Here is a 24,389-nt window from a genome sequence, read left to right as displayed (position 1 = left end):
CACTTTTGGCCAGTTAGGGACAAGTTAACAGGACTGACACCTGCAGTCTTTACAGGTGTAACAGGTAATGTAAGCACAAGAACTCAGGTGAAGTCATGGGTCCCAACATCACTGAAAAGGCTGCAGCTTTTAGGGCTGGTTTCTGCTCTGGATCTCTGCAATACTACAATATAAATTCAATGCTACTGTCACACATCTCATTGTCCCTATGTTTCATGCAGGATTCCAGCCAGGTTCTGATCACACCCTAGAAAGAGCAGGTCTATTTAGCAATTACCACCCCACAGGTGACAATTCAAGTAAGCTGAATGCTTGAGTGCTCAGAGGAAGAGCTTGAGAATCCAGCTTTCTTTTCCTTCAATTTACATACTTCCAAAACTATCTGGTGTGTGACAGGGATCTCTACTTTTGACAGACTGGCAACGTCCTAATCCCTTGTGCCTCAGAGTTTCCATGGTGCTGCTCATTTAAAGATATGATAGATTTGCTTCTTCAAACATGCACCTGACTTACCTCTGGTTGATTCCTCTCATGATGCTGGTTGGTGACCAAAGAGGCAGCTGGGCACCAAGAACAACACTCAGGAGAAACTGGTTTGGCTTTTGTACATCTGGGTGAGCTGAGGTGTCTGTCTGACTAAGGGTGTACAGCTGGTCACAGGCAACACGACGAATCTGAAAGTGTCATTGTCAAACATTTGAGTGTCATTGTCCAATATTTGGAAGAATTGTTCAAAAGTTCAGAAGAGTCTGTTCCATTTTATCCATATCTTCTGAGATGGAAGTTACTTGGAACTTTCCCTAAAGTACTAGTTTTAAAGCATTAGTCTCATCAAAATGAGAGTATTTTCTTTAGACTAGCCACAGCACAGTCCTGTGTGCCTCATGGATTAAACAAGCCTAAAGAATGTAACTCTTCAGCATTTCCCATCAACACAACACTAGATACTGCAATTACTGACAATTATACAAAGGCTATTCATTCAGATACAATAAAACTGTTAGAATGTTTGTAATGAACAATTTTATCTCCAGACCATACTAAATGATCAAAGTGTCCACACATTTTAGAAGTAAAATGTTTAAGAAACTTTTAGAGAAAGACCCTCACCTCAGCACTTGGTGATCCAAGTAGTATGTCTATGATGAAATCAGCAACACATGGCAAATTATAAAAAGATCCTGGAACAGAAGGGTACCAAGTTATCTTTTAAAAAATAAGTATTTCAAATAAGCCACAATCTTGCATTAGAATACCATAGCACCTAGAGGACATCATTCCATCAACACTGAAAAGCAGTAACAGAATATTTGCATATTTCCCCAGCTTTTTCCCTCACCAGAGGCTGGCACCATTTTATAACAGCATTTTCCCCTCACCTCCCACCACTGCCAGTGTTTACACTTCCTGTACACAAAGGTTCAAGTACTAAACACCAGCTATGCAAACAGCAGCACTTGGAGGATTACATACTTCAAAGCCAGTGCAAATATTTATGTTCTGGCAATAAGTCAGCTTTCCCAAAACATTTCACTAAGGCACAGCACTATGTGCCACCTGTTCTTCAGTCCTGGAAAAAAAAAACCCTGTATTTTTAAATTAAATTTTGTGGGTTTACCTTGAGCTGTTTCAGCTTAGAAAGCCACAAGTTTCTCATGATTATTTGGTACTTGTCTGTATCCAAAAGCCTTCCCCCACCTTACTTATATTTCAAATGGTGAGTAATCTGATTTTATTTCATACCTAGCTGCTGACTGCGTAGCTGAAGGCAGGTTACCAAGAGAGACAAGGCTTCTCCAGCAATCAGAGCATCTTTGGTGGACACAGACTGCTGCCTCACACAGATACCAGCATGCAGTGCAGTCGGCTCTCCTTCACTTCCTGAGCTGCAGTTACTTCCTGCATTGAGAAATGAACAAGTGCTCCAAGTCAGTACATTTTCTGCATGTTTTCAGCTTCTGGTCAGTCCTCTAGAATTCAAACAACTTCTCCAAATGCCATCTGAATGTACAGCATTTTTCTCAGATTTGTGCAATTCAATCACATAATATACTGCTTTGGAAGGGACCCAAGAGGATCATCAGGTGCAGCTGTAATGAATTCAGATTTAAGCTTCAAAAGTATTCAATTAACAATAAACCAAATGCTTTCTCTAGATTGTTCCAGAGACACAGTTAACCTACCTGAGCTGCTAAGTCTGTTTCGAACCCCAGCAGGAAATAAAGTGTTGCTCTCTTTTATTGGCTGACTACTTCCCACGAGGTCCAGTCGTCCTGCAGCAGCAGCCCAAGAGAGTCTCATGAAGCAGGCCACTGTGGAAGTGAAATCATTCACCTCCATAGTCTGAAGGAGCAAGAAACAACAGTCACTTCTGTGATATTCAACAGCTTTTCTTAGTCATAGGGATAAGAGGAATGTATCTTCTGAATCACATCAAATTGACATTTGGATTTGTTTTCCTCTCTCTTCTCTAAGGAGGTCCAAGGATACAAGAGGCTTTTTATTCCCAAGGAGAAATTAGTATCAATCCCTTATTAGGAAGCAGTTTGTTCTTAAATTCTCCACTTGGGTAGGTGCCCTTTTCATTTATCTGGAGTTAGGCATGCTGATTTCAGCCACTTGGGAAGCTCTGCCCAGGAACCTAAAACAGCACACTTGTTACAGTAGCTATGAAGTTTCTTTCAACAGGACTCAACTTTCAAAGGGGTTGAGTTCTTGTCAGATTAAATTGTTTTAGTAAATAGCTAGTCTCAGATTAATTCCACTGATATGCCTATAAGGGGGAAAAAAAATAGTATTTTCTTGAAGTATTGAAAACAAAAATATCCCATTCCCCCAGGGTACCACTGAGTAAATGTAATTCTTAATGAGCTATGTAAAACAAAAACTTGCCCAACATTTCTAATTCAAAGAAACATGGGCTGTAAGTCCCAAGCTCCAGCAGGAACCTTCTCATTTCTATTCACAGAAAATCAACAAGAATAAGGTCTTAGAGTTAATCATGACTCAAGATAAATCACAAGTAAGATTTCTGTGTAGCTCTATTTCTGGTATGCACTTTTGGAGCACTGCTTCCCTTTGTACTGCTAAAATAATTTCTGAGACTGTTAAATCAAGACCAGGAAGAGAGACTGATGGTCAGACTTTTCAGAGGCTTTTCAAAAGACCCTGAGCAAGAACCTGTATAAAAGGTAAGACTTTTTAATTAAAAATCCAGGAGTTATACAGCTGTCACTGGAGATGACCCTGCTATATCACCATAAATCATCGAACGCTTCCTTACTTGTATGGCAACTCTTGCTGCTGGAATGATTTCTTCTACCCTAATGGAGGATCTATCAGACACAGAGAGCTGTCGGTAGGATGACTTCTCAGGTGTTCCACAGATGGACATCTGCCTACTTGCTTGTCGGCTGACGTTCCGGAAGGGGCGTGAGGACAATGCTTCTACCCCATCTTTAATGAAATCCTCATCCAGTAAGGTAGGCATTGTCTGGCCAACAAGCAAGAACCTACATTCACAGAGCAAAAATGTCAGGCTTATATTTGAATGTTCACAGCAAGTGAGTGAAACAGAACTCAAAGCACCAATTAATCTTAAATATTACAAGCCAAGCAAGCAGCACTTTCTCTAATGAGAGGGAATTACATACCTTGCAAGTTGCAGGCAGATGGAGTAGACTCCCTGCCTTGTTTCATAGTCTACTTCCGATGGGATGGAATCTCTCTGCATCACATTCACCACCAAACTTAAAAACAAATCAATAAGACAGACTCTGCTTGAAAGTGTTTTATATTCAGAGAGAGCTGCAATTAATTTATCTCCATCCTTCCCTCCTCCTATTCAGTCAGCCAAGTGCCAGTTAGAACTGCCAAACTGATGTCTGTGGAGACAAACAGCCCCTTTTTCCCCTCCTACGTCCACAGAGAGCAGCTTTCTCTTCCTGCTGGAAAACGTTTCAGGAGCTATGGGGTGGGGGTTGACAGAACTATGAAGAGCAACACATACTTGATGAATCTGACATAAGCACAAGCACTATTACTGGGTCTTCCAAACCACTCACACAGTATCTGACCTCTTATCTGAAGGGTATGAATTTTGGAGATTAAAGTTTAATTTGGTTCCCACTGCACAATCTATGCTTTGGCTGCTTAAAATGTCCACTGGTATCTATTCAGGATGGAGTGCTATATACACACCTGCCAATTTGAACTGAAGCACTTAAATGCTAACTATCCAAATACCAACTACTTTAGTAAAAGCCACACTTCACAAGCCTATCTGTGTCTAGCTGTATTTTGGGGTTTAGCAGCACGTATTCTGTTACATTTCTATGGTAGCTACAGCAGCTTTTCACACACTGGATAATAAAAGCCCTCCCCATCTTTGGGTAGATATTTTATTCCCCTGAGAAAAAAGCTGACAGGTGTACTAATGTGCTGCAGTGTGGTAATCAGAAACCACACAGAACTGCTAACTAAATGAAGTGTTATAAATTGAGTCAAGATTTTGAAATCTAACCTCAAACCTCCTGCTCTGAGGAAGTTTTCACAGAAAGACTTGGCACAGTTTCTTGCCATTTCATCATCAGCAGTTGGCATCAGCTTGGAGCTCAGTACCTAAAATAAATGAATAAATAATATGCATACACCCCTCCCCCCCACCTTAGTATTCTTCATCAGCTGAAGGTCAAAAGTATAACTGGAAAATATCAACTACAGATGAAGCAATTAAAAACAGATTTATATGAAGCTATAGTCTGGAAAGAGAAGTTGCATTAAAAATGTTCAGGACAACTATGGCTACTACAGATATTTATTATGTATCAAAGGGCAGTTTTTTTTTTTTTATTTCACTGCAGTTTACTTGTTAAGGGAAAGGATAAAGGTCATACTCCAACCATGAACTGTTCTCAGGCCCAGCTGGTGCTCCTTAAGAGTCCAAATCCTCCTCCTTTCTAGATTTTCAGCTGACAGTATCCCATAAAACACCCTACAGATGGCTTACTTATTGAGTCACACCTTCTGAAACATAACTGTATTTCTTCTTTTTTTTGGTAAAAGATGGTCCAGGTAATTATTTCCATAGGCCTTATAAACATTGTCACAGTATCATCCCTCCTGTTTTAAGTCAGCACTAAACCTCACAGAATGCAATCACACTCAGAAACATGGCCACGGGGAAGTCTGTGGTCTCTGTGGGTCAGGTCTCACGTGCATTTATAACCCATTTCACTTCATTTTACATAAAGAAAAAAAAGAACACCACCCAAACAAAAAAAACCTCAGCCCCTCCCAAAGGCCCAGAAAATCCCCAGAAGTTACTTATTTTCTTGAAGTCTCTCTGGCATGTACAGCCAACAATACTGCAAGTGGAAAAACAAAATACAGCTACTCCTGGTTCACAGGTCAGGAAAATGGTTTACAGGATTCCAGGCATGAAGTCTTATTGTAACACTGTGTGATATAACCCTGAACATCTGCAATATTTAATTTTCATCTCTTCCATATGCCCTGCAAGTTTCCTGTGCACATTTTTCAGAAGGCAGTTCAGACTGGTTCCCATATTCTCAACAGATCACCATCTGAGGGGATAAAAAAAAAAGCTCATCCTTTCCCTGGCAGAAATCATCTTCCTATTAACTTGACTGGGCTTGAGGAACAAGTCCACTCACATCATCTACACATCTAATCCAATTTACTGCTTCTCATCCCTTGCCAGAAAAGCAGGCAATTTATTACTTGCTTTTATTATTTTCTGGCATAGAAGCTGCAGAGAACTGTCTCATCATACTGTAATATAACCTGCCAGTTCAACAAGGTAGCCTTGCTGGGGTATGCTAAACCATTTGCTTTCAGTTGTAGAACTTGTCAACGTATTTCAAAGACGTGGTCAAATATCTCTCATCAAAGACATCATCAAATTTCTTTCATTCCAGCTGTAGAGAAATTGGGAGATCCTAATGCTGCAGTGTGCTGACAGCGCAGGAAGAAGAGCTAACATCTGACTGCAGAAACCCAAAGGAAAGCAACAAGAAAATTCCTACAGTAATCCTAGGAAGGAAAAAGGTAACTTTGTTCACTGTTTTTGAAGCTGCTGGCAACCAGTCCTCCAACTTTGAGTTGTTCAAATCTTCTTTGTCATGAGTCCTTATAGAACTAGAAACTGTCCAGCTTCTTCAGATTGTCAGGACTCCATAATCTGCACATGACATCAGCTGACCTCTCTTATGCTCTTTTAAAATCCATGCACAGAACACTTAGAACCTTTTGCAGGGTCCAGTCCAGTGTTTTTGTTAAAGAACTTACTCAAGAGAATACTGAGAGCTAAAAAAATTGCATGTATTCCACTGACTTTACATGCACAGCTAAAACAGGCCAGAAGCTCCCAGGTAAAAGCCCTGCACATTTTGACAGTGAAAATGCTTCAGCTGAATGCTTCTTAAAAATATTCCTCCTCTGCCTCTACAGGCAGAACAGGGTAAACTTATGTAGAAGGGAAGTTAGCATTTTTCAGCTGAATGCTTCTTAAAAATATTCGTCCTCTGCCTCTACAGGCAGAATAGGGTAAACTTATGTAGAAGGGACATTAGCATTTTTTTTTTTTCTTTCAAACCAAATTAAGCAAAACCAAATCAAACTAAACAAGAGCTCCCCTGTTTTTTTAAAAGAGCCAACTTTTTTTTTTCTCTCTCTCTCATATATACTAAAAATCACATACTCAGAGTTTCTGGAGGTTCAAGTAGGAATTTCACCTAAACACTAAAGACTCTGATGTTTCTTTGCTCCTCTCCACTTAATTCAGAATACTCCTTTCACCTTGCAAATCACAAAAGAGGTGCCTGGCTTCACAGTAAAATCTCTAAAGGGGAAATTTTAACCCCTTTTGTTTTGTGTAGAAATTCTTACATACACAAAAGCTGACATTTGCATTTTGCATAATGACCTTGTCATGGTGGACATCTACCCAAGGAACACTACTAAGACTTCAGTGCTCAGAAACAGAAGTAGGAGTAAATTTGTTTTCTTACCTCTAAGTTGTAGAGCACTCTGAAGGTGGACATGCCTGGAGCAAAAGATCTGAAAAGACTTTCTAGTATTGAACTAGCACTGGGCTGATGTTGGTGTTTTGAAGACAAGGATGGCGATTTTGAAGACTGAGAACTCGATTCTGAGAGCAGTGTTTTCTAGGAGCAAGAAACCACAGGAGAAATATTTTGAGACTGCTGCATTTTGTTGCAATTGGCCATACATTTCCTATAATCCCTATAACAACCCTTTTCACCTCCAGCTAAGTCAATAATCCTTAACAGGAGTATTATTTTGAAATATTTTCAAATCCTTCACAGATAATAATCTGACAGTGAATTGAAGAAACCTGGTAGTAAAATCCTTTTTGCTAAGATCACTGAGACTAGTTACTGTTTAATCCATACCTTCCTTCCCAGGGAATCAAGCTGATCAAGAGCCTCCTGAATAGCTGGGTCAGTGGGAATCAAGAGCAGAAGCTTCCTCACTCTCAGCGTTATCCTGAAAAGTTATTAGAAGCTATTTATACAAAAAAGGGCTCAGCCCCACTGGTGGATGCCTACACACTGCCAAGTAAGGAGCTACTCAAACTTTGCAGTGTGAGCATTTCTTCAATATTTAATCATCATTTAGTTTCCTTACCTTGGCTCTTCTAGATTGGCAAGCTGGTAAAGCATATCAAACACATTACACACGAGAGCCATGACTACTCCAGGGAGAGATTTCTCCTGAGAATTAAACAGAAATATAAAAGTCTTTTTCTTCCCTTTCTGTTCCAGTTAAATGAAGAGAGTCCTCCTCACTGAAATACTGAAGCAACTACCTGGCCCACAGAAATCCCAGCTCTTTCTAGACAGACAACATCTGAATTTTTACATTACCCCATTTCCCTTTTAAGAATCAATTTTTGAAGTACACAAAGCAGACCAGGAGTGGGTTGAACACACTAGTTGATGCTTCTGAGTTATATTCTCTACTGCAGCTTGATTAAGAGTGGGGCTCTCCCCCCCCCCAATGACAAATACACCATCTCAAAATTAAATCATACGAGTCTTGTTTGTTTAAAAGACCCTGTAGAGATTAACAAACAACCAGCAGGCTACAAGAGGTGACAGGATACAGATTATCAAGTCCAATCTGCATGCATAAGGAGACTGTATATTTAAATGTTTTGTTTCAATTGTAGTTTGAAAGCAAAATCAGCCTACTAAAGACTGGACACTCAAGCTGACGTGAACAGCTTCCATCTCATCTTTCTGTACTCTTCCACCCCAGCTGTGTCTCCCCCAACTATCCCCCCTCCAGGAAAAATGTGAGGGGAGGTTTCAGGCTATTATGCTGTACCTGTTCCATTGCATAGGATGAACTAAATACACTGCTGCTGTTGCTGGAACTGGTTGAGGAATCTGCAGAGCTCCCTGATGGAGTCCCACTTCCTGATGTTTTTACTGTAAGGACTTGTTCGTCAGAGAAGCCCAACTGGTGGAGTAGTTTCTGATCTTTGTTTACAGTTAGCTGCAAGGAAATACTTATCATTTAGCTCAGGAAAAGAGACTGTATTTCACAAAGAATAAGAAGTTGTTGTAGTTAACATACCAGGCTGTCATTGGCAAATATTTGTATATTATCCACGGGTGAATTCAACATCTTTGCTATCTTCCACCTGACACTCCCTACAGTTTCGTTGCTATGAGCCTGTAGAATTAAACAACAGTGCTTCATTAGTCTGCTCAAAAGCAAAAAGCTTCTGTTAGCATCTTCCTGCTCCACTGCATAGAGTGGTAAAGGTGTTGGCCACAAAGAGACTGACAGGGTAAGACAGCAGTAGAAATGTTCCATCCCTGATAGTAATCAAATAACTTTTTTCCCCACCCTGGACTGATAATCAAAACACATTTAGTCTACAGACACTTCCACTGCAGTAGACTTAAAACACATTTCTAACATTTTCAAATAGAGTTTTCAAGCTGACTGGAGTCCTTAAAACCAGCTTACTACTCTGTTCAGTTCAGGCATCCAAACAAGAGTAGCAGCCACAACACCTCATGCCACGTGCAACCTGTGCACACATACCTCTATGGTGAAGGTATCTTTGGTAGACTCGTAGGTAACATTAAGAGTTAAAAGATGTCCATGGAAAGAGGCACCGTGAGGTAGAATGGTTCGGGGAACAGAGTAAAGGTCCTACAGGAAGAGAATGATGACAGTGAAGATCACCCCTGAAAGCAAAGACTTTTCTATGATGGTATGTACCAAAGTTGCTAGACTTGCAGAGGTTTAAATACATTTCTCTATTTTTAATAATACTGGAAGTTGTGTTCTTAGCCTTGCCTAGTAGGAGCTGACATATCTTACCTCTATTGTTATCACATAACGCTCTGCCAACAGCAGCAGCCTCTCAATTATTACAAGTTTAGTTGACCTAGAGATAAACATTAAAAACAAGAGTAACTTGTCTTGAAGATTAATTTTCCAGTGCCCCAGGGTAACTACCATGAATTAGCTGTTTTCAAATATAGTTTCAACTGAATTAATTCCATGCTTAAGGTGTCAACTAGGAAAACAAGCCAAGAAGCTTGCGTTACACTGAGATGTAGACAGCTTCAGAAGAAGCTTCATGTTTTTAAAGGTCCCACTCTGCACTCATATATTTAAGCTACACACATTTAGGAATGCAGAAGTGAAGCTAAAAGATGAAAACCCATCCTTTTCTCTCCTAACTAAAAAACCCAACAAACCAAAATCCAACCCCACTGCCCCAGAAATATTACATGACTCATAGGCTGCCAATAATCTGCAGGGATTTTTTGTGTTTCTTTTTTTTTTTGTGTTGTTGATTGGTTTTGGTTTTTTGGGCAGTCAGAGAGGCAGGTGTTGGGGTTTTATTTGTTTGTTTTTAAAAACCCATATTTTTCAGCCTCTTTGGAACTCAAATTGCATTGTAGTTGGAACACCCAATTGAAAAACCACCAGAATATACAACCACCAATACTGAGAATTTTAATTAGCACTCAAAATTCATGTGGAAAGCAGCTGGGAGCAAACACCTACTGTCATGTTTACTCTTTTAAAGGCAGGCCTACCTGTAAGGAGACTGAACTGATGTTGCTACTGTAGGCATAGCAGTTGCTGTAAGCATTTTTGTAGCTCTTGTAACAGCATGTGTTAATGTTGGACCACCAAGTGCAGAGCTGGCTGCCTGGAATACAAAGCAGAGTTTAAGGGCTGGTTTACTTGGACAGTTTGTATGTCCTGGAAAGCTAACAGGACAAGAAATGTTGTGGAAACAATTTTTTTTATTTAAATAGAATTATCATAGTCAATTATTTTAAGATACAAAACTAAAAAAGGATGTAGGTACAAGAACAAAATTTGTGCTTTACCTCTAATCGTGTGTAGCAATCTGCAATGAATTTCTTGTGCAGGGATACTGAATCCTAAAGATAAAATGCACAAAGTCAGTTAAGACTTTATGGGAATTACTCAAACTGCCAGAGCCCAACAAATCACCCATTTTAACATGCAGATTATCAAGACTATGGATGTCAAAGCACTTCCATGCCCACCTTTTTCAATCTAGGAGTTAGGTTAATATAGCTGTAATTTATTATCAATTGTATGGCTTCATTGGCAATTTCCTCATCAGGTGACTCCATTGCAATCTTCCAAATGAAATCCATTCCTATTAATTCCAGTTTTTCTACACTCTATGCAAGAAAGAACAGAACAACAGCAAAACATGACTGATTTCTTATACAATAGTTAAACCACAGGAACAAACCAGTCTTATATCTGCTGGGAAAAACATCTTTTGACTGAATTTAAAAATTTGCTTTTCCAACATGCTGCCATGCACAGTACAAATACAAAATGAAATCAATAGCTCTGGATTTGTATACTTATACTAGAAAAAGACCCAATTGTTTACAGGTGGATAAACAAGTTCCAAAGAACACTCTCAATCAAGCCAACTGAAAAATTGAAAACTTCAAAAGCATGGAGAAATTTAATGGGGGATGGAATCTGCTGCACAAAGTTCAACATGGTAACTAACCACATAATAAATCACCACAAAACCTACTGTGATACTTGGCAAAAAAATTATGCATTTGAAGTAAATTAACTCTCCATGATAAAGATCTAAACTGCTTACAGAAAACTACTTAACATATAACCATTAATTTAACAAAAACACTGAAAGATCATAGAGGTAAAAATAATTGTAGGTTAGAATTTGACTATGATAAGCTTAAATCTCCTGTAAAGAAGAAGAAAAAAAACAAACCCAAACTGCAGAAAGAAATTTCCCTGCTAAGGAGAAGCAAAAGTGCACTCTAAAATTCATGTTTGTTAATAAAAAAAGTAGTCCCTTTGTTCCTTCTGCCAAGTTTTAGAAGCAACATGGAAGCTTACAGCTACAAATTGCTGAGTTTTAACTGTTTTAAATCTGGACTTTCAGCTTCAGAATTGAACAATGTTAATGCTAGAAGGATGATCTGCATATTAATACAAACAGGATCATGCAAACAGCTGCTAAATAATCCCTGTCTCATCTCCTCCTCCCACCCCCAAGATGCCACAGGTACTGTATGAGAAATAACTTGTCAGAACACTCACCAATTGAGTTCCCTGCCTCTTCAGTCGATGGTCACATAGGTTCACATTTTCAAAGAAAGTCTTAAATAAACTAAAACCTGAAAGTGGAAAAAAAAAGAAGGCTTTTTATTCAGGTCAGGCTATGTTTCTGTGCTTTTTTGAAAAAAAATGAAGATATCAAATACAGGGAGATGACTTTTTCCCCTCTACAACTATTAAAACTCAGAACTATAGAAAAAGACCCCTTCATTATATTATTTACATAACTGCTTGCATATTTAATCTGAACATTTAGGAAGCAAGCTTCTGTTACATATTTCAAAATTAAATCTTTAGATTTCAAAGCCATTTTCTTACCATTCATAGTAATTTCATATGACTCCAGTTTAAGAATTTTCTCTTTGAAGAGCTGTTGCTGTACATCACTCTCTAGATCATGCTGTCCTTTTGTGAACCACTCAAAGCACATCTGTGAAGGAAAGGTGGGTATATTTTTGTCATGGTAAATATTTTAGTTCCATATAGCATTGGCAAACTACATCAGATACTACAGTAACTCATCTTACAGAAGTTTCATCTACAGCTAGAGGTTCCAAGTCTCAACTCCTAATAACTCACGTATTATATAGGGTGCATTGCAGTATTAGGCTACTTCATCTTCAGAGGCACCTTTCAGCCAAATAATGCTGAAGGCCTTTTTTATGACCCCACAGACTTGCACAAACTAGCATCTGTAAACCTGCAACTCATCTCCTGGCCAACATTCCTCCTCCAATCAAATTTAACGTTAAAAGAGCATCCTAGTCATAAGCAAACATGTAACAGTGGCTCCACTAGCTTACATAAACATAAATGCATTATTAGTTTGTGTTTGCTACTTATGTTTCCCAAGTCCCAACAAATACACGTGCTGTTTGTGATGCATTAAGATTCACTCTGCAGCCCCAGACACCAGCTTTTCCAGTTCTTCTTACCTCTCGATCTAACTCACAAACATCCTGGCCGGTTACAAGGCATTCCCAGATCTCCCGGGCACGATTCCAGCCCAAATAAAGGGTGGCTTCTTGCAGAAAAAATGCCAAAAATTTTAGATGTGCCTCCAAATACTGAGAAAGAGGAAACAAAAAACTCAAGCTTAAGACTTTGCTTTCTGAAACTAGAACCCTAAGCACTATAGTTTTTGAAAACTTAGTTGTCAAATAACAGTACACTTTGCAAAGCCTGGAAAACAGAAGTTGTTTCTGCAGTGAGATTTATTTCTATTTTACACAATTTTTAACACTACTTTTTTTTTTTTTGAGTACCTTTCTAAAAAGGAACATAGAATTCCTCTTGGAATCGCTATTACTTTCCAGACACCAGTATTATTTGACACTAGTTACTAATTCACAACTAGTATGGAAAAAATAATTATCAAAACCTTAGCAACAAACTGTTACCAGCTATTTGCAGCTCCATCTCCTAATTAGAAAACCTGTTTCAGGTTTCAAGAGCTTCACACCAAATTCAAGGGTATAGTCTCTGCCAGGTAGCTGAACTGAAGCTGATGGAGAAACTGGAAGATGCACAAGCTTGGAGACAGGCAGATCTATCTCTTGATCAGTGAGAGACTTGGCTAAGAAACTTGTAGATTGTGACAGTTGCCCACCCTTGTAAAAACTAAGGTAATAAGAAATTCAGGGCTCAGTACCTCCCGGTAAGTGTATCTGCCATCCACTAAGGTTGCTCCAACGAGCCCTCCTGGGCCTGCCACAGATGCAGCCAAACGGTGGCATGATATTAAGCTTCCTGTCACCAGCTTCACTATTTCAAAGTTTTTCTTTAAATCTTGAATAATGCTCTTGGTAACAAAAATAAAGGGGGGGAGAGAAGAGAGGTTTTTAAGAAAATTCATGAATGGGCACATGCACACAGCAATCTGCTCTTCTATGGAGATGTGTCTCCTATCAGGAGGAGGAATTTTCCCCCCTCACCAGTGAGCTGGATCCCTTCCAAGCACCCAAACCCCCTGATGTTAGTGTTTCCAGCACGTGTGGAACTCCATGTGCTGCAGGTTGCAAACAAAGTCCCACACCTCCATTCAGCCACTGTGTAACGCACGTGACTTGCTGGTATTTTAGGCTGTTTTCCAAGAGTCAATGTCAATTCAATTACTAAGCAGCTGGTCTAAACATTAGCCATTGTTCATTTCTTTAACAGAGACATGCCTGTTAATTATTCTACAAAAAGCTGAGAATAAAATAAACAAACCCTGATACAGCAAACAGATTTACACATCTATATAAACACACACACACAAATGGACACCAGGCAACGCAGCATCTCTACTTGAACAGTGTTTTTATGCTACCTCACTGAACTGTACTTGTCAAAGTGTTTTTTAGTTAGTTTTGCTGCTTTCCCCCCCTTCTAAAATCATGCTTCCATTTTCTACAGAAGCAGAGCCACACAGACATGACAAGGCCTTCAAAGACCATCTCAGCATATATCCTTACCTTGTCTTGCTTTTGGTAAGTTTGCTTAATGAATGAACGTGTGATTTCATGGAGCTGACGTAAGGCTGGCACCACCCACACAAACTGAGGATTATTGTGCTGGGACGACTGGTAGTAGGAAAGGTAAAAACAATTACACATGTGTACATGCTCAACAACAGATTTAACTTTCCTCTTAGATTCCTAGAAGCCTGACAATTTCTATTAATGCTGCTGTTTCAAAGCAGCTACTAGCTCTGAAGGCTTCAGTTACTTGTCCTGGTCCCTTTCCAAACACACTCAAGGTGTCCTTCGCTTTCTACAAGAAGTCCTTTGACACACACACCATTCTGCTATGCTTATTATTAAGCCCAAAGTACCACCTCCTTGCTAGAGAGCATGCAAATTAAGTAGACAAAAAGGACTCAGTTGCACCAGGGAGAGAAGATAACCACCACCTTCCTCAATTATGGGAGAAGAAGCAGGCCTGTTAGGGCATAAAAGGGCAAATCCATCAAATGATGTTACTTAACTGCTAAAGCAAGAATAACAGAAGAAAGAACCTGCAATGCTACTGAGGGTTAAGAGACAAGAAGTTTCTGATTGGTGCTGCAAGAAGCCCTCTGATAGGAAGCAAAGGATACTTAAGCTGCATTTTGAAAGAGATCCTACAAAGTATAACCCTCCTACCTCATTGTTAGAACTGCTCATCACTTTTCTGGGAGGCTTCATTTTCTGTAAAGTTTGACCACACAAACCAGTACTGAGGTTGCTTGTTCAGAGAAGTGATGTCTGGTTTAAATACTGACAAAAACCAATGCCACCTACATGCTTACAGAGATTAAAGTAACCTGCCCACAACAGAGAGCTCGTTACTGAAGACTCCCTCAAGTACTTGAGAATGCTGCCTTAACATTACATCCCTCCCAGTTTCTCTCCATTTCCCCTAATGAAGGGAAATTAAAAAATGATGTACTTTTAGAAGTCTGCTGTATGGTTACCCCAATCCCTTCTAGCCCACAGCTAGAATTACAGCTGTTAGTGTTTCCCACTGCAGCACCTCTGTAAAGGCCCTTGCCAGAATGTAATTAAAAAGAACAGGAAAGCACAAGGGAAGATCCAAAAGAAAAAACTGCGAGTTTTTCAGACATTGAGAACCCAAAGTTTGAAATCCGTGTTCATAACCACACGCAGAAAAAGGTGTGACCAATATCAAGAAGCAAGATACTGTACCTCCTAACCAACTAAAACTATCTACAGATGCTGCAACACAGATAAAACCTAATCTACCATGAAGAAAACAAAAAAAAGTACAAGTTTTTTTATTTAGAGCATACTTCAAACTGAAAAAAACCAAACCAAAACAAAAAAAGACAGGAGCACTCCTGCAGATCTGAAGACAAACTGCCTGCTATGTGAACAGTGCAGGACAGAATCTATCTACTCATGCACATTACTGCTGCTGCCAGCAAACATCTCAGCACAGGCAGCTGCAGCAATGGCTTAGATGAAAAGAGTTAAGTATTTTATTAAAATACAAATTTAAATATCAATTTGCATTTTGAGACTTAATGGTCATGCCAAAACACATGCTTAACTCAAAAGAAACTAATCTAGGCTTTCACATGAAAGGGACAGTTAAAATACTGACATACCTTTATAGTGGTTCCATTTGCAAATTCTAACCTTGGGCCCATCCTGGTAGTTTCCCATAAACTGATCACTCCTTGTGCTGAAAATTTGCTTAAAACAAAGGCAAGAGACTTACTATGAGTCTCAAGGTCAACAAACTGGCTCACACAAAGCCTACCCCTCTCATGGACTCCCCAAGGTAAGAACTTACAGATGGGACACAATTTGTGCATCTTGAAAGAAAAGGCAACATCAATGCTAGCTAATGTTTCAGTTTGGAAAAGATAAAATTAATAAACCAACCCTCTTAATATCCTCTATGCATTTGATGATGTAGCTTCTTTTGATTGCCTCTTTCACTGCATAGGCATCACTGAGGATTGTCAGATGTTCCTCCAAGGCCTGCTGGATAAGACTACACGGTAACGTTGGAAGGTGAGCCAGTTCCCAAAGCACCTCCAGAACCTAGAGGAAGAAGAGAAGGAGTAATCAGGATCTAGGAAGTAGAGAGGTTAACAAACCTATGTTTAATAAAGATAATGGCCAAACTGAAAACATTCACATGCCTTTCCAGTGGTTGTCTCCACTCGTGCCTCTCGACCAATGCGCCCTATCAGGCTCAATAGCTTCTGTCTCACTCTATCACTTTCTGTCTCCCAGCTCTGCACAGGAAAGAAATCACATTCACTACTAAAGCACTATCAGTCTTAAGTCTCAATTGTACAGAAAAATACAATTTACAGTTGTTTTACTGCAGGAAAAATCAGAATACAAACAAGCATGTTTCCACCACGTGTACTTCCTTATATTACTGGAGTTATATTATTAATTCGTACAACTCTTATTCAAGCAAACTATAGGAGATGTAACATTAAATGTAATATTAATATGAAATATAAATGTAATATTTAAAATCTCACTTTAAGTGCCTTAGCACTGGCTGTATAATGTACTTCAAATCTAAGTCAATTAGCAATACAGTAGCAGACCAGGCCTTTGGGCTACCAAAAGTTAGTATATCCAATTTTATATTTATATAGAAAATATAAATGTATTCAAAGTATTTGCCTCTGGGTAGGCTGGATGCACCATACGTCTCATCAATCCTCTTCCTAAGGAATATAAATTCATGTGAAAACTTACCTTTTGGATTAGAACAAATAAATGATTGAGCTGATCAGAGCTAAACTTCACAGCAGCTGCAGCAATAATGGTATGTATGTTTTCAATCACAGTAGAAGATTGTCCTGACTGAAAGGAGGAAGGAGAACAGGAGGACATAGTTCTTTATCTCAAACAAAACAGCAAAAATCTTCATGTAAGCATTATCCTACTATTCATACTAATGAGAAAGAGTAACAGCTTTTGGCATGTTAGAAACACAAGGTACAAATAACTGTCTACAATTCTCTTTCCACTGGCAGAGAGGTCTTTGGGGCTATTGCTAGAACAGGAAAGTTAGTCTGTCACCATTACAGCAGCTTCCAAGTGCTGCAGTGCCACATACCACTGTAAGGTGCCGTGCCAGCATCACAAACATCACCATTTTTATTGCCTGGTTAAGTTCATGTGTGAGGTGCTCCAAGCCTGCTGCTCCTTAAGGCTTTACTCAAAAGCCAGCGATATAAAATCTCCTCCCACACTGATGGGAGCACCATGGTAACAACAACCAGAAGGGGGAAGGAAGTATTACATTGTTATTAAAGAGTAAAAGTGAGTGAGCTAGAGTCATACTTCAGCTCTCCTAAGCATGCAAGACTTGCTACCATGCCTGCACATACTGTGGATCTGGCAACAGCCAAAGAGTTTCACCTAAAACTTAACATATGGACAAAGAAAACCATTTCCTGCAGCAGAAGATTACATTTCTGGTCAAAACTTTCACGTGTCATTTGTGTTAAGGAGTCAAACCACCTTTCCTACACAGTGATCAGCTGAATATACATAAAGTGAATGTGAAAAGCTGACTTGTCAGTCAATTATATGTACATACAGGAAGTTAAACAGGCACTCACACAGTTTGAGCTCACTCTCTTTCAAGTCACACTGTGAGCTGCTTTCAAATTTACACCTCCAGCCATGAAAATGAATATCCTTAGGCACGGTCTTTGGTCTAGACAAACACTCCATCAGCTATTGCAGGCTGACAACCTCTTATTCCAAGTCAAATATTTTTGCAAGCCCCTTAACAGTTGTTGCAAAGAACAGAACTTCAACATAAGATTTAACAGCTGTGTCACATGAAATTACCAGAACACTTGATTTTTTAAATGGTAAAGGAAGAAGCAGAAGACAGACTTGCATTAATTATACTGTTAAAATCTTAACACCTCCACTTTGCAATAGAGAGATGCATATATTATAAACCAAAAAAAACCACCACTAGAATGTCTGCTTTTTTAAGACAGTCTAAAAGTACCTGATTTAGCTGCTTACCTGAATTCTCCAAATTTTAGTGAGCTCATCTAAAGATAGTTTACTGCCCAGCAGTTCAATAATTCCCTTTATACGATCACAGTATTGTGCCTGGTCTATGTTACCTATAAAACAAAGAAAGGCTCCTAAATTAAGATGATTTAAATAGTATTAGATACATTAAATGCGTAAGAATAATCAAGTTCTTTTTAAAGGGAGAAGAAGAATGTTATCTTTATTTGAAAATTTTTTCTTTGCTGTTACACACAAATCTATCAGTTCAAAGAAAAAGAAAAGGCTCCTCCTATTTTTATTTAGTTTTATTTCATATATCTGATATCAGTTCACACCTGTAGAAAAGAGCTGTTTGGAAAAAAAAAAAACCAAAACAAAAACAAAACCTCTTTTCTCTCTTTTCTAGGGGCTTAAATATAAAAATCCCAGGTACAGCAGAAGCTATCTGCACAGGTGTCAAGCAGAGGACTAGGTGATAGTAGCAGAAAGTGCAGGATTTTCCTTACTCTATTTTGAGGACAACAAAGCCCTTGAACTCCTTTGTTAATCATGTTCCATTAAACTTTATCAAAAGGGATGGAGGAAAGAAGGCTTTGAGAAAGTGCTTACCTTCTAGAGCAATGGACAGGACAGAATTTTCTACCAGCCAGTTTAGCAGTCGGTCTGTATCTATTGCATTCTTCACTGACTTGGATACAGTGCTGTCTTCTATTAATTTTGTGACCTAAAAATTGCAAAATGTGAGATTCTAACAATGATTCCCACATGCATCATACACACACACACAATGAAATCCATTCAAAAAGCTTACTGCAAAGCTTAAGTGTGAATCCTGAAATATTGCTTTTCGTTTGTGGTTGGTTTTGGAGGGTTTTGTTGCTGCTGTTTTGTTTGGGTTTGTAGTTTGTTTTGTGGGTTTTGTTTGCTTTGGTTTTGGTTTTTAAGAAGCTGTTGAAAGGCAGCTCCTAACCAGAAACACCTCCTTGCCATCAGTCTCTGACGCAGTACACTCTTACACACAGTGTCACACAGAAAAGCTGGCCTGTGCTGCCTGGTCTATTTCTACAGACACAGCAGAAGTAGGTTATCTCAGGCTGCTGTTTGCCACACTCAAATCACTGTCCTATTTTCTATCCAATACAGAACCGATACAGGCTCCTCATTCTAGGGAGAAAGAGCAAATTTCTGCTAAAGCCTTCAAAACCTGCACTTTTATAAATCCACCCAGGATATGAGGCACTTATAAGTAAGAACCAAACAGCAGCAATGTTTAACATCTCAATTTTCCCACAAATAAAGAAGCAAAAAGTGCAAAAGAGTGATTCCAACACCTTGCAGTATCTGCATATTAAAAAAATGCCCCTTTTTTTGGACACTGAAGTTGTACAAGTTCTGGAAGGAAGAGATGAACGAACAGCTCTATTAACTGCCAATTCCCATAAAAAATAAACTGTTCTCTTTTACTTACACAGAAGATGCAAGCACAAAGAGCCCTGGTCCATAAACTCCAGCTCCTAGGTGCTACTACACTGTGCACTTACAACCACAATTAAAAAAAAAAAAAGTGTGATGACCTGATATAACTGGACTGAGACACCACAGTCTAGCAGTGCTCTCAACCAAGTCCTGTTTGTTTTTTTCCCCCACTTTTTCTCTCAATGAGGGGAAAGGAAAGGGATATCTCCTAGAATGCTCTGAATGATGATGGATATTGCAGAGTGGGTATTCAATGGATAGCATAAATCACTGCTTAGAAATCAGTCTGACATGGCACTCCTTAAAAGGTTCAAACAATGTCTAGTTTGTTTTCTAATTGTTAAATCAATACAACAAACAACTCCTGTTACAATAACTTGTTTCAGTATTTGTTATGAACTAAGCTTTTGCTAAGGCAACCTAATTTGTCAGGAAATGTTGCCCCAGCACTTTAAGGTTGTGGTTTCCATGACTTGTTAACAAGTCCACCCCACCTACTCACACGCACACGTGTGGGGGGACACAGACACAAAAAGCAAACCTACCTCTTTGAGGGAATTCATTTTTGCACTGAAGTGAGGAGATTTTAACATGCGCAGCAGAATGTCCAGCCTTAAATCATCTACTGCAGTCACCAAGTCAGGCTGGAAGCGCATACACAGCAGTTTGATACCAGACAAGAGCTCAGGGATACTGACTAGTCTCTGTTTAAAACAAAAACAGGACGAACAGAAACAAGTGTAGGTTTAGTGACCCAATACAGACTGTTTTAATCTACAAAATGCAGTACCATGTACACTGGAAAATATTACTTGTACATAAGATGTGTTAAGACAACGAAACCTTTGGTTAAAGTGGACTCCCTTGCTACAGATTTGGCACACTATCTTGTTCCTCTGTAGCTACACATCATACACATTCTTTGCAATTTACAATTGGCAATTTAAGGGTGAGTAAAAAGTCAACACTCAAATATTTTACAGAACTGAACCCCAAATTCAGGGTAAAACAGGAAGTAGTCACAAGTTACATGGACATTTTTTATCAACAGTTACCAAATTCTCAGAAGCAAACAGCTAATACAACAGTCCTATGCACACAGGTTATAAGAATTTAACAGACTGCAAGACTAATATTCAAGTCAGCCAGAGTGAGCATTCAGCACACTGCAGAAGGTGACCAACAAAAATGTGTTTGATAGCAACAGCAGCAAAATATCTTAAAAAGGGTCATAACATCAGATAGCTCCTGAAAAGGGTATTGAATAGATATGGGTGAACAGATTTTGTTCTGTCATTCAGTCAGAATTCAAAACAGGCTATAGAATTTTTCCAGTGTAAATACAGCTATTGTTCAAGTCTGCATTGCCAGCATTTCCATGGCACACATTAAGTTCTTCCTAAATATTTAATATATAAAACATTACCTTGTCTTTCAAGTCCTTCTCTTCTACATTCTGTACATATTTAATCATTTTATGAATGACTGGATCCAGCATGGGCTAAAGAAAGTGAGAAAAGGCATGACAATCATTTTATGTTTCTTGAAAGCAATTACGTTATTCAGAAGATCTGGCTGCAACAAAATTAAATACTTAGCTGAAAGCTCACGATTACCTTAGACAGAAAACAACACCTACAACATACATAACACTATTCTGCTAGGTAGGACCAGAAAAGGAAGGAGTTGGAGTAAGAAGCCACCTTAACACAGGTTTGTAAAAAAGAGGCTGACCGACTGTTCACAATTTATCAGTTATTAGGTGCATGTGTCTTTCTGCCTCCCAGTGGCATCTAAACTACCTCCTCCTCAAATCAAGACTTCCAGTCCATTATTAAGTTGAGGGATTTTGTGAGTGCCAGTGTGAAGTCTGGAGCACACTTCCATGCATGAACATATGGTGAATTTTTTTTTCCTGTACTACAGTTTTTCCAGTGTAAACTCTCATATCCACATCCCTGTTATCAGTCAGAAAATTAAGCTAAAAACAAAGTCCATCCATCAGGCTAGATTCTTTTCCCACATGCTTCACACTGATGAACTTTACTAATGGCAGCAGAAAAGCTTCTTGCTGTTGAAGATGTAGATACATGACTACAGATTACTGTGCTTAGAAAACGCATCTGAATGCTGTCTGAGCTCTCTATCCATCACCCTCAGGATGCTCAGAAAGCTTCTTTATGCAATGTGGTTTTTGAAGGCTGTTCTAATTAATCACCAGTTTCACACCAACAGTTGTGAACTAGGTTTTAGTCCTCTGGTAGCTCATAAGAAAGGCTTTTTACCTGTACTACAGAAGAGTTCAGGTATTCTGCACAAACTCCAAATGGCTGAACTAATGCAGAGATTGCCTGAAAGAAATACAGCAAGTATTCAGGTGCACATATAGGAGATCTTTTCAGACCTAGTGATCTATACCTTAAAAGGCAAAGGAAGGTAAGTATTATATATTTATCTCATATAATAATTCCAGGCATTTGCTACAGAATTATTTTGGTGTGCAAGTCCTTGACAACAACACATGGTTCAAGAAAGAGATTCACTCTATGGCCTACATATGGATTACGTATGCATTATGGATTTTTGCCTGACATAAACACCACCTTCCCAGTTTTCACTGATCTTTGTCCTCTCATAATTCTATTCAGTCTTCTCTGTCCAGTCTTGTTTCAGTCAAATGGACAAAAAGGGACACACCACATTTTGGTTGCTCCCTACAGCAATAACAAGTGTGAATGCAAGACTTAAGGTTAAAGTCATATGTCAAATTTCTTCCCCAGTGCATTAAAAGCAGGAGAAAGCTTTTGTAAACGTGTCATATGCACATCGAGATCCCTTCAATCCATGATTTTCAAGCAATATCTGTCATCAAGAAATGAAACTTATACAGGCATTTGCTTGCCAATAAATAATATCAAAACTGGATCAAGAATTGTGAAATCCAGCATGCATCAAGGGCCTAAATTAATTGACATTGACCCAAGCTTCCTTACTAAGCAAGCAGTTATTAATCATTAAACAAAGTCAAAGTTGATCAGGATTTAAAACAAGTTTCTTTACTCTTCTGTTATGCTCACAAATGAACTTCTCTTTATAAAGCAATAGCAATACTCCAAGTAAAGCAGCTGAATTATCTCCAAAAGGCATTTCACTAGAGAGCAGACTGATTTTATACTGGGGACAAGATCCTAAATGACATCGTTTACCTTTAGCCTCCTTGTTCCTCAAAGCTTGAAAGACTCTGAAGTTTCCAAATACAGGTTAACAAGCTAACACTAAAAAAGTCAGGCTGTGTCACTAAAGATAGTTTAGTGCTGTTGAACCAGCCAGTTTTTAGACTCAGCTCTTGAAAAATTGCTTAGGATTAGACCATGTCTGAATTCCTAAGGATTTTTTTCCTTAAACAAGTTCTATCTTAAGTGACAGAAGTCAATTCTCTTGCAGCTAAATGCAGCTACAGCTGAGGAAAACAGGAAACCAGGGAACACACAGTGAAATAGCTTGACTGATGTCTAACTGGAAGGCTGAATGACAGCCAGAAAGGTACACTGACCCTTCCCCTCTTTTGTGTGATGCCTCAAAAGCTCTTTAGTCAGGATTCTTACGCACAACCTCATTTGACCTCCAGCCTGACAGCACTTCTCCAGAGCTCTGTGGGGGTGTTGTTCTGATAGCAAGGCACAAGTAAGAGCACTGTGCATCGTGGAAAGGGAGAAGTCTTGTGTTTGAAGATGAACTTACCCCAAGTTCAATATCTTCTGAATTGAGTTTGGACTGAATTGCTGAAAATCCACCCAACTCTGCAAACTGAAATAAAAAGAATCAGTATTATGTTAGTGGACTACAGTATTTTATCTTTTATATGAGCTACTACAGAAAATATTTTAATGACAGTTCCTGGTATGCCAAGAGGTATCCTTTACCAAGGAATATCACATTCAACAGCAGCTTTATGTTTTCACAGCAATTTAGGGGCACACTGGGGAACACAATGCGATTATACCCAGGACCAGTTTAAAGATCAAGCTAAAAACTCTGTCTTGGGTAAAAATGTACAGGGACAGAAGGATAGACCACATATAGGAATAGCTGACTTGCCTGGCATGTTTGACTGGGAAACACTACTGCAGCCTAAGCTGGGCTCTTGACTTCCTCTAGTCATAGCTACCATGTTAGGGTAACAGCTGCTCAAGGGAGAAAGGCAGCAACTCAGTAAGTTGCACCTTCCCTATATGTAGGCACAATTAAAATTTTAAATGTTTTTTGCAATTGTCAGAAAAGTGAAGAGTGGAAAAGCACATCACAAGGGAGAAGAAAACTATTTCTAAAGACCAATGAATTCAAGTGACAAATGAGCAGTTGTGCTTGGTTTACATTTACTTACCCTGTTTACCAGATCCACCAGCCACCCATGAGGTTCCTTGAACAATTAAAACATTAAAAAATCAGTAGCTGCAACATCAATGCTAAACATTTGTCTTCTGCAACAGAGATTTGGACAGACACTCAGCCCATAAACTCACCCCTCAAACGTATGCACTATTATTTAAAAGAAAACAGCAATGTGTTTGTACCAGCTCCTTTACTGAGCACGTAGCTGGAGCTCTGGTTGGTTCTCATTGGCATCATCCTTTTTTGGACTCTGCTTGACATCACTGACCATGTGCTGTAGCAATGGTACGTACTGTGGATGCTGACTCACAGGCAACTATATTTATAGCACATTAGTGGTGTGGAACTTTACTGAAGAAC

The 24,389-nt window shown here is 39.1% G+C and overlaps 1 protein-coding gene across 1 annotated transcript in view; it reads right to left on the bottom strand.

Moving 5' to 3' along the window:
• Positions 1-24,389, bottom strand: part of USP24 (ubiquitin specific peptidase 24) — a 47,536-nt gene that overhangs the window by 19,198 nt on the left and 3,949 nt on the right. The window contains exons 5-36 of the mRNA XM_008937817.1: positions 24,022-24,057; positions 23,379-23,444; positions 21,923-21,988; positions 21,064-21,138; positions 20,183-20,341; positions 18,771-18,885; positions 18,168-18,271; positions 16,875-16,982; positions 16,298-16,393; positions 16,035-16,196; positions 14,121-14,228; positions 13,316-13,465; positions 12,600-12,731; positions 11,983-12,094; positions 11,647-11,723; positions 10,596-10,736; positions 10,413-10,466; positions 10,113-10,228; positions 9,385-9,451; positions 9,103-9,213; positions 8,626-8,724; positions 8,374-8,544; positions 7,672-7,757; positions 7,437-7,530; positions 7,032-7,187; positions 4,523-4,620; positions 3,654-3,749; positions 3,284-3,512; positions 2,184-2,343; positions 1,744-1,899; positions 1,111-1,181; positions 514-674 (exon numbers count right to left, since the gene is read on the bottom strand). Of these exons, the coding sequence (XP_008936065.1) occupies positions 514-674; positions 1,111-1,181; positions 1,744-1,899; positions 2,184-2,343; positions 3,284-3,512; positions 3,654-3,749; positions 4,523-4,620; positions 7,032-7,187; positions 7,437-7,530; positions 7,672-7,757; positions 8,374-8,544; positions 8,626-8,724; positions 9,103-9,213; positions 9,385-9,451; positions 10,113-10,228; positions 10,413-10,466; positions 10,596-10,736; positions 11,647-11,723; positions 11,983-12,094; positions 12,600-12,731; positions 13,316-13,465; positions 14,121-14,228; positions 16,035-16,196; positions 16,298-16,393; positions 16,875-16,982; positions 18,168-18,271; positions 18,771-18,885; positions 20,183-20,341; positions 21,064-21,138; positions 21,923-21,988; positions 23,379-23,444; positions 24,022-24,057 (3,632 nt within the window). The remainder of the gene's footprint in view (positions 1-513; positions 675-1,110; positions 1,182-1,743; positions 1,900-2,183; positions 2,344-3,283; positions 3,513-3,653; positions 3,750-4,522; positions 4,621-7,031; positions 7,188-7,436; positions 7,531-7,671; positions 7,758-8,373; positions 8,545-8,625; positions 8,725-9,102; positions 9,214-9,384; positions 9,452-10,112; positions 10,229-10,412; positions 10,467-10,595; positions 10,737-11,646; positions 11,724-11,982; positions 12,095-12,599; positions 12,732-13,315; positions 13,466-14,120; positions 14,229-16,034; positions 16,197-16,297; positions 16,394-16,874; positions 16,983-18,167; positions 18,272-18,770; positions 18,886-20,182; positions 20,342-21,063; positions 21,139-21,922; positions 21,989-23,378; positions 23,445-24,021; positions 24,058-24,389) is intronic.

The sequence above is a fragment of the Merops nubicus genome, unplaced genomic scaffold (genome assembly GCF_000691845.1).
Source record: "Merops nubicus isolate BGI_N331 unplaced genomic scaffold, ASM69184v1 scaffold8543, whole genome shotgun sequence".
NCBI lineage: Eukaryota > Metazoa > Chordata > Aves > Coraciiformes > Meropidae > Merops > Merops nubicus.
The sequence above is the reverse complement of the archived record's forward strand: the minus strand, read 5'-3'. Positions and strand labels throughout refer to the sequence as shown.